This window comes from Chiloscyllium plagiosum, chromosome 26 (assembly GCF_004010195.1).
Source record: "Chiloscyllium plagiosum isolate BGI_BamShark_2017 chromosome 26, ASM401019v2, whole genome shotgun sequence".
Taxonomy (NCBI): domain Eukaryota; kingdom Metazoa; phylum Chordata; class Chondrichthyes; order Orectolobiformes; family Hemiscylliidae; genus Chiloscyllium; species Chiloscyllium plagiosum.
The window spans coordinates 19,175,328-19,184,644 of NC_057735.1; the positions used below are offsets into that span (position 1 = coordinate 19,175,328).

Sequence of the window (9,317 nt, forward strand, 5' to 3'; positions counted from 1 at the left end):
CTTGCTGGAAGTTGGTTTGATCCTGAAGGATTTTGTTTTATCTTCATCAAATACCACTGTCATTCCACTAGGAGCAGGCATGAAGAGAACATTTTTCTTTTCGCTTCCTCTGCATCCTGACATTTGACTAATAGCATAGGGTGAGCATAGCAGATATACTGCTCCTGTTAAAGAGAAACCAATGCAGTCGTGCATCTCCCTAAGTCCCTGGATTTGAAATGGGAGAACTACCGTATTATACTTGGAATCATAAAGTCATAGAGGTCTACAGCACAGAAACATACCCTTCAGGTCTGCGTGCCAGTCAAAAACAATCACCTAACTATGAAAAGGGAGAATAGATTACAAATGCAATTTAGAAAAATGGAGTGTAAAAGCTTCTGTAGATACCTAAAAATAAAATGCTTGGCCAAGAATGTGTGTCCATTAAAAACAGTCAGGAGAATTTATAATGGGGAATAGATAAATGCCAGAGAACCTAAAAAACCAGGGTGGCACAGTGGCTCAGTGGTTAGCACTGCTGCCTCACAGCACCAGGGCCCAATTCCAGCCTTGGGTGACTGTGTGGAGTTTGCACATTCTCCCTGTGTCTGCATGGGTTTACTCTGGTTTCCTCCCACAGTCCAAAGATGTACAGGTTAGGTGAATTGGCCATGCTAAATTGTCCATACTGCTAGGTGCATTAGTCAGAGGGAAATGGGTCTGGGTGGGTTACTCTTCGGAGGGTCGGTGTGGACTGGTTGGGCCAAAGGGCCTGTTTCCACCCTGTAGGGAATCTAATCTAATTTAAATGATTACTTTTGCTATTTTCACTAATGAAGATACAAAAGATCTGCCAGAAGTTAGATCCAAGCAATGATGATTAATAAGGATGTAAAGGTAATCAGGATTAGTAAGAAGCTTTTTGGAGAAATTAATGGGGCTGAAGGTTAATAAATCCCCAGGACTTGATCAACTACAGCCCAGAGTGTTGACAGAGGTGGTCATTGAGATTTAAGATGTGTTATGGACCAGACCAAACCCCCTCAGAACACTTCAAGAAAGTTGCCAAGACCCTAACTGGACTTGTTGTTTTATGCAGGTGTAGGGGGGATATTCCGGGAGTGATGCAGCTGGCCCAACTACAAAACAGAATTTATGTGAAAGATTGCTGAATGAAACACAAACAAAGTAGAACAGAATACAGAATAACAACCTATCCAAAAACTTAACAGATTATCCCAACTTAATGATGCTGATCCAAATACTTGCAACAATCCCTATAAAAACCCGTTGGCAAAAAAGGAAAAATCAAACACACGGTCCTACTGGAGAGAGAGAGAGAGATGATAGAGGGATTCAGCTTGGAACATCTTCCATGGAGCTGTTTCTTGGACCAGCAGCCTCCAAATTGACTGACTTGCAGCTCTGAACCCAAGCCAAACCAGCAAAAGCTGAGCTGGAGAACTTGCCACTCTCCTTTCATTGTACAAGTGTTTATTTTGAAACTTAAAAGCTTCCTCAAGTAGATCAACCCCAGATAATTCCGAGGCTGTGTCTTCACGACCTCCTGAAAAATACCAAGGACAACCTAACCTTGTTAAAGGAGAAGCGTCATCACAGATGCATTGGTAATAATCTGCAAAATTCCACAGATTCTGAAATGATTCCTTCAGATTGGAAGCTTGTAAATATCACTCATCTAATTAGGAAAAGAGTAAAGGACAAAACAGAGAAGGACAGGCTCATCATCCTTAGATAAGTAGTAAGGAATGTGGTTAGAACTTTTCACAAAGGGCATGATGAATAGACATTTGGATAAAAAAATTATCTGACTGGGCATAGCCAGCAGGATTTGTGAAGTGAAAATCATCTTTGTGAAATTGTTGGTGTTTTTTGAAGATGTTAACAGAATTGTTAAAAGGGAGCCAATTAAGGAGTATCAGGAGATTGTGAATATTTGTCATTTTCTATTGCAGAGGACTGCGGAAGCTCAGTCTTTGAGTTCATTTAAAATAGAGGCTGATATATATTTGATTAACAATGGTGTAAATGGTTATCAGTTTTGAAATAATAAATCAGACATGATCGTATTAATTTACATTGGTTTTAAATTGAAACATCATGCTTTCCTCATTCTGACAGAATACGTTCTCAACAATGCTTTGCATTTATGGTTAAGAGATTGAAAAGCACATAACATAGATTTCAATATTTCTGGAGTTTATTGGTGAATTTTTACAATCATCAGAACAGCAGTTAGCTACTTAAGCATCTCAATTTCTCCTGCCCCATGGAAGGCTCCACAATCTCAGGAGCCACTGCTACACAAATGCCCTCATAAACCAGCCTACCATTTCCATCTCTGGGCCTAAGTGACCGTGGCAGCCCTAACCTCACTTATCTTGGTTTGATGGAAGCTGGTAGGCTGTAATATAGCCATTGTAAGTAGTCGTGTGAAAATAAAAACCCGTTTGGTTGAACAATATCATAGAGGTGTACAGTATGGAAACAGACCCTTATAGAGATATACAGTATGGAAACAGACCCTTCTGTCCAACTCGTTCATGCCAACCAGATATCCTAAAGTAATCTAGTCTCATTTGTCAGCATTTAGTCCATATGCCTTTAAACTGTTCTTATTTATATACCTATCTAGATACCTTTTAAATGTTGTAATTGCACCAATGTCCATCACTTCCTTGAGCAGCTCATTCCATACACACACCACCCTCTGCATGAAAAAGTTGCCCTTTGAGTCCCTTTAAATCATTCCTTTTTCACCCTAAACCTATAGAACATAGAACAGTACAGCACAGAACAGGCCCTTCAGCCCACGATGTTGTGCCAACTATTGATCCTCATGTATGCACCCTCAAATTTCATATGCATGTGCAGCAATCTCTTAAATACCCCCAATGACCTTGCTTCCACAACTGCTGCTGGCAACGCATTCCATGCTCTCACAACTCTGTGTAAAGAACCCGCCTCTGACATCCCCTCTATACTTGCCTCCAACCAGCTTAAAACTATGATCCCTCGTGTTAGCCATTTCTGCCCTGGGAAATAGTCTCTGGCTAAGATGGAAGGAAGCTCAATAAGGAACTCTTGTAGTGATGTCCTGGTACTGAGATGGATGACTCCAGCAAACAACTATTTTCCAGTGTGCTAGGAATGACTTCAACCAAGGGACAGCCACCTGCACTCCTTGATCTCAAGGGCAGTCACTCTCACCTTTCATCTTGAGTTCACGTTTGAACCAAAGATGTAATGAGGTCGGGGAAAGAGTTGCCCTGTCAAAACCAAACTCAGCATTGGAGGTAGGTAACTGCTGTGGAGGTGTTGCCTCTGAGCTATGGCCCTCAGCCACTTCTTGGTATCATATGGAGTAAATCAAAATGACTGAAGACCATAGCTCAGAGGCCAGATGACTTCAGGAGAAGTCAAAGAGTGTGGCGCTGGAAAAGCACAGCCAGTCAGACAGCACCCGAGAAGCAGGAACGCCGCCGCGTCGAGCACGAGCACCCCACCAGGATCCTGATGAAGAGCCCATGCCCAAAATAACGACGCTCCCGCTCCCCAGATGCTGCCCGATCGACCGCGCCCCTCCAGCACCACACCCTTCAACTCCGATCGCCAGCATCAGCAGTCCTCACTTTCTCCAACTTCAGGAGAAGGCAGAGTTGGATCATTCAGTTGCTTAAGACGACACTCATAGTATAATAAAAGGGGAGCGGTATGCTCCTCTAGTTATGGACTCCCCTAACCCAGGGAAAAGACCTTGTCTATTTTTATAAACCATAGGCATGAGCTCATGCTAGTGATAAAGAAAATAAAGAAAGGAAAAGAATGTTAGACCATCAGATTGCACCAAGGATTCATATAAGAATAGAGAAATTTGATAATAGAACAAACTTCAAGGCTTTGCATCTGAATGCTCAAAGCATGTGGAATAAAATTAATGAGTCAACAATCCAAATGACCAACATTTTGATAGCAGTTGCTGAGATGCTGTTCCAGGCGACCAGGTTTGGGAATTGAATATTCAAAAGTGTTTCTGAAGGATAAGCAGGAAGGAAAAGGAGTTGTTGTAGCTTTGCCATAAAAAAAAAGATTACTGCTGCAGTGAGAAATGATATTGACAGTAGAAATCAAGACATAAAATCAGTCTGGGTAGAAATAATAAATATCAAGGGACAAAAGTCCCTTGTGAGAGTAATCTATAGGTCTCCAAATTGTAGTTCCACAGGGGAGTACACTATGAACCAGGAAATACTGGCGACTTGTAAGAAAGGTTCAGCATAATGATGGGAGATTTTTATATGCATATAGCTTAGATTAATCAAATTGATAAAGGTGTCTTGAGTGGAGCTCATTGAATGTTTCAAAGGTAGTTTCTTGGAACAATAAACTTTGGACCCAACCAAGCAGTCAGTAATTCTGGATTTGGTACTGGGTAATGAGGTGGGAGTAATTAATAAACTCATCATAAATGAACCTTTAAGGAAAAGTGATCATAGTATACTAGAATTTCAAATTCAGTTGGAACTGAAAAATGTGTTGCGAGAAAAGCGTAGCAAGTCAGGCAGCATCCAAGGAGCAGGAGAATCGACGTTTCGGGCATAAGCCCTTCTTCAGGAATGATTCCTGAAGAAGGGCTTATGCCCGAAACGTCGATTCTCCTTCTCCTTGGATGCTGCCTGACCTGCTGCGCTTTTCCAGCAACACATTTTTCAGTTCTGATCTCCAGCATCGGTGGTCCTCACTTTCTCCAAATTCAGTTGGAAGCCAAGAAACAAGACTCATAGATTATAATTCTGGAATTCAACAAATTTACTATACAATCACGAGGAAAAATCAAGGCAGGAAGACTAAAAGGGAGGAGAATTGATGAGTGGTGGCACACGTTAAAGGAGAAACTTAATTGTTCCCAACTGAAATATTCTCCAACAACGAAGAAAGATTGTAAGGATGATGGTTGCTTGTGGGGGGAGAGGAGGAGGAGGAGGAGAGAAAACATCACTCCATGGCTTAGCAAGGAAGCTAAAGACAATATAAAGATGAAAACTAAGGCATGTCACATTGAAAATGCAAGTGGCAGGCTCAAAGATTGGGAAACTTTTATAGATCAACACTTTTAGCCACAAAAATAATAAAATGAGCAAAAGTAAATTATGAAAGAAAACTAGTGCAAGCTATAAAAACTAATAGTGAAATCTTCTATAATTATATGAAAGCTAATGTGCCTGATTTGGAGGATGAAATGGGGGGCGGGTTCAATAGTGGCAAACAGAATGGGTAAAATCACTTAATCAACGTTTGGTTTGATTTTTCACAGAGAAGGCATTAATATTATCCTAATAGTAACAACTAACTCAAATTATAGAAAGGGAGGAACTTAGAACAATATAAGGGAGGGAAAAAATTCGAAGAAAAGTATTGGGATTAAATGCAGACAAATCCCCAAGGACCTATATCCTACAGTCTTGAAAGAAATAGCATCAGAATTGTGAATCCACTGGTTACAGTTTTCCAAAATTCCCTTGATGTGGAAAAGATTTCTATAGTTTGAAAAAAATGCTCATATAATGCCTTTATTGAAAAAGGGAGGGAAGCAGAAAGTAGGAAACCATGGGTCAGCTAGTTTAATATATGCCTTTGGAAAACTGTCGGGATCCATTATGAAGGAAGTAATAACATGGCATTTGGAAAGTCAAAATATAATCCATTAGAGTCAGTTTAGTTTAATGAAGAGTAAAGGTGTTTGCCAATTTGCTAGAGTTCTTTGACGATGTAACAAGTAATGCTGCTAATGAAGTCCTGTAGATGCAATCTATCTGGTCATCCAGAAGGCATTTGATAACGTGCCGCACAGAAGATTAATTGCACATGGCAAGATCACATGCAATTCGGGGCAATTCATTAGCTTGGCTGGAGGACTGGCTAATCAACAGAAATCAGAGAGTTCAGATTTTTTTTTTCTGGTTGGCAAGATGGAATTTGTGGGGGTACCACAAAAATCAGTCCCAACCTATTGACAATCTACATTAATGATTTGGATACAGGGATAGAAAGTCTGATAGCCAAATTTGCAGATGACACTAGAATAGATGGGAAAGTAAATTACAATGAAAAGATAAGAAATTTACAAATGGATTATGGATATTAATAAATGTATTGAACTGGACCCCATGTACAAACCACTCTGATAAAGAACCAGAAGTATCTGTAAACAGAGACACATAAATACCATGCAGGGCAGACCACCAACGCTTCATCAGAGATGTACTGACAATGTCATCTATTGAAGTCACAAAATGTGTGCAGAAGATGTCTGTCCGCTCAGTGAACGAAACAAGGACCAGATTACGGATACATTAGATGAACTTTGACAGATGACATTTAACATGGTGAGTGTGAGATTATCCATATTGGTTGGTGGAGTAGAAAGGGAATTACTATCTAAATGGAGAGAAACATCAGCATACTAGGTGCAGATAGATCTGGGTGCAATTATGTATGGCGTTCAGGAAGCGGGGATGCAGGCACAGGAGATTACAAAAAAGGAAAGTGGAATTTTGGCATTTATTGTGAAATGAAGAGGGTATAAAAACAGGGAAGTATTGCAGCAACTTGACAGTGCATCAGAGAGACAGGACCCAGAACATATCATATAATTTTGTTCAATTGAAGAAGGATGCAGTTGCAATGGAGGCATTTCAGATAAGGATCACAAGCTTGATTCTAGATATGAGGGGACTGTTATATGAAGAAAGATTGTGGAGGCTATGCCAATACTCTCTAGAGTTTAGATGAATTAGAGGAGATCCAATCGTCATAGATATCATGCTAAAGGGATTGACAAAATAGATGTAGAGAGGATGTCTCCCCATAATGGGCAATCTAGAATGAGAGGTCATGGTTTTAGGATAAAAATTGGAGACTTAAAACGAAGAGAAATTACTTCTCTCAAAGCGTCATGCATCTGTGGAATATACTGCTCCAGAGTGCGGGTACTGGGACATTGACTAAAGTTAATGTCAATGAGGGGAAAGACAAATTTTCAATGAGTCATGGGCTGAAGTGTTATGGATAATGGGCAGGAAAATGGAGTTGAGGCTGAGATGAGATCAACTATGATTGTATCGAATGGTAGGGCAGTACTGAATTGCCTCCTCGTTCCTGCTCCTCATTCTTACGTCCTCATGCCTTGGGTACAATTAAGGATGAGCAATAAATGCTGGCCTAGCCAGCAAAGCCCACATCCCATGAACAAGTAAATTTGAATAGATTTATCACTCTAAGAATCAACCTAATTACTGCATGCAGTCAACTGCAGGCTCTAAAGCTGGTATTCCTCAAAAAGTCCAATTAATTCCTTTCTCACTGATTTGTTCAGTTGGCAGAGGAAAGCATGTGTCGTACCCTCATAATTATGCTGGAGATGTTTCATATCTAAAAGGCTGCCTAACTGCTATCTATTCTCTGGGATAACTAAGGTGATCCTGATTATAAAAAGGGAATATTCAGAGTAGAGAATAGTATGTAATTCCTCTTGATGATATTCTGGTCTGTCACATCAATAAAGCTTTACAACCTGTCCCCTTGATGGCTCTGGAGTATATCGATTACAATCTGACTTTGTGACTGCATTTTTTAGCATCATCGAATTTCAGATTAGCAAGGCAAAGTTACTGTGGTCTCAAATGTTTGTTCTCATATTTGAGAGAAACAACTGGTGGTGAGTTTAACCTGAGGACATTGCGATTCAGGTGAGGGCAGGACTTTGAGAAGGCAGGACTTTCATGGTGACCTCAGTTGTAGTAGGAATTGAACCCATGCTGTTGGGGTCACTCTGCATCACAAACTAGCCAACTGAGCTAACCGACCCACAAAGGTAAAGTTGCCATAGTCCTAGAGCACCAATGGGTTGACATCTCAGTACAGAGAGAAAGAGACAGCTGTTAGTGGTTCAACCTCAAGGTCCCCATGCCTCTCACGAGGATTGAGGTTGAGAAGGTAGAACATTTATGCTAACTTCTATCAGTATGAGAATTGAACCTGTACTCTTGCCATCACTTTGTATTACAAACCAGACTTCCAGCAGACCTATGAATAGCATTAGAGGGTAACTACTGAAAAGGCAATTTACTTCACTGTTCAATATCCTTTACATGCCAGTGTATATTTCAATAAGATATCTCTTTGCTTGTCACCTTCATGTAACATCCACTAAAAATGAGCTTAACTGTGCTGCAGGTAACATTTTGCTTCCAATATTATAGCTGTGATGTAACAATGTGAAATTTGCAAGTTTTAACATTGCCTCCCTTGTTTTCAGATAACTGCCCTCAGCGCTTAAGAGTCATCACAGAGCAGCTGATGGTAATTGCATTGATCCTGAAATCATCTTTATCTTTTCCCAAGGGACACTATTGCTCTAACAGTTGCAGGAGTAAAGGGGACACTGTTCAGTGCACCCTGACATATGCCAGGCATAGCAAATACAGTCATCCAGCCAGAGACACTCCAGCAGCTTCCTCATAGCCTGAATTGGCAATGGGAGAAATGATCTGTAAACAACGTGCTGGGAAATGTGGTTCTCAGGGATTTCAGGTCTACAGATTAAGATCAAACCCCTTTATTCTTTGGTGAAACATTGGCAATATTTTTGATCTGAAAACTAAACACTGGATACAGGGACTCTTCTGGTGGCTCAATTTGCAAACCTCCAGTGCCGAGCCTTCCTGTGCCTCTTGGTTAGGGAGAGTAGGGGAGTGGATGACATCATCTTCTTGGCGGTATTTCTTACTGCAGCCTGTTGCAGGGAAGCTCAGCATCATTTTCAGTTTTGAGACCGCAATACAGACAGCAATGGTGAGGAGACCTGGCGAGAATCAACCTCTAAACTGCAGGTTCAGTGCAAGGAGTTGCCAGGTTGCTATGAGGTGATCTCTCACAAGCAGGAGGAAGCAGACAATCTCTCTAAACTAACACAGATGGATGGAGAAAGCCAAAAAGTTAACAGCAGGAATATATTCCTCCTCACCTGCAGGCAGTGCAATGAGGATGTGGGCTCTCAGGGATACCAGGAAAGGTGAGGTTATGTAACACTGGCAGGAGTCAAGCAGCATACTTTGGCCTTCCCAACATTTATCAGTGCGCCTCAGGAATAAGATCCTCTCCCAGATCCCCTCATTCCCCTCTCTGCAGCTCCTTCACATCTTCATCGGAGGACAAAACCTCTTGGTGCCATTTCCTTGTGTCTTATTTGCGATCTTAGTGACTTTAATGGTCTGCTCAGCTGAGCTCCAGGCTTTCCCATACTCACTCCAAAA

At 41.1% G+C, this 9,317-nt stretch overlaps 1 protein-coding gene across 4 annotated transcripts in view; it reads right to left on the minus strand.

Moving 5' to 3' along the window:
* LOC122563181 (sushi, von Willebrand factor type A, EGF and pentraxin domain-containing protein 1-like) overlaps window positions 1-9,317 on the minus strand; it is a 73,203-nt gene that overhangs the window by 2,743 nt on the left and 61,143 nt on the right. The window contains exon 11 of one of the 4 annotated variants that reach the window (XM_043716702.1): window positions 5,348-5,353. The exons of the other annotated variants lie outside the window; for them this stretch is intronic. Coding sequence (XP_043572637.1) covers window positions 5,348-5,353 — 6 coding nt within the window. The remainder of the gene's footprint in view (window positions 1-5,347; window positions 5,354-9,317) is intronic. 4 annotated transcript variants of the gene reach the window in all.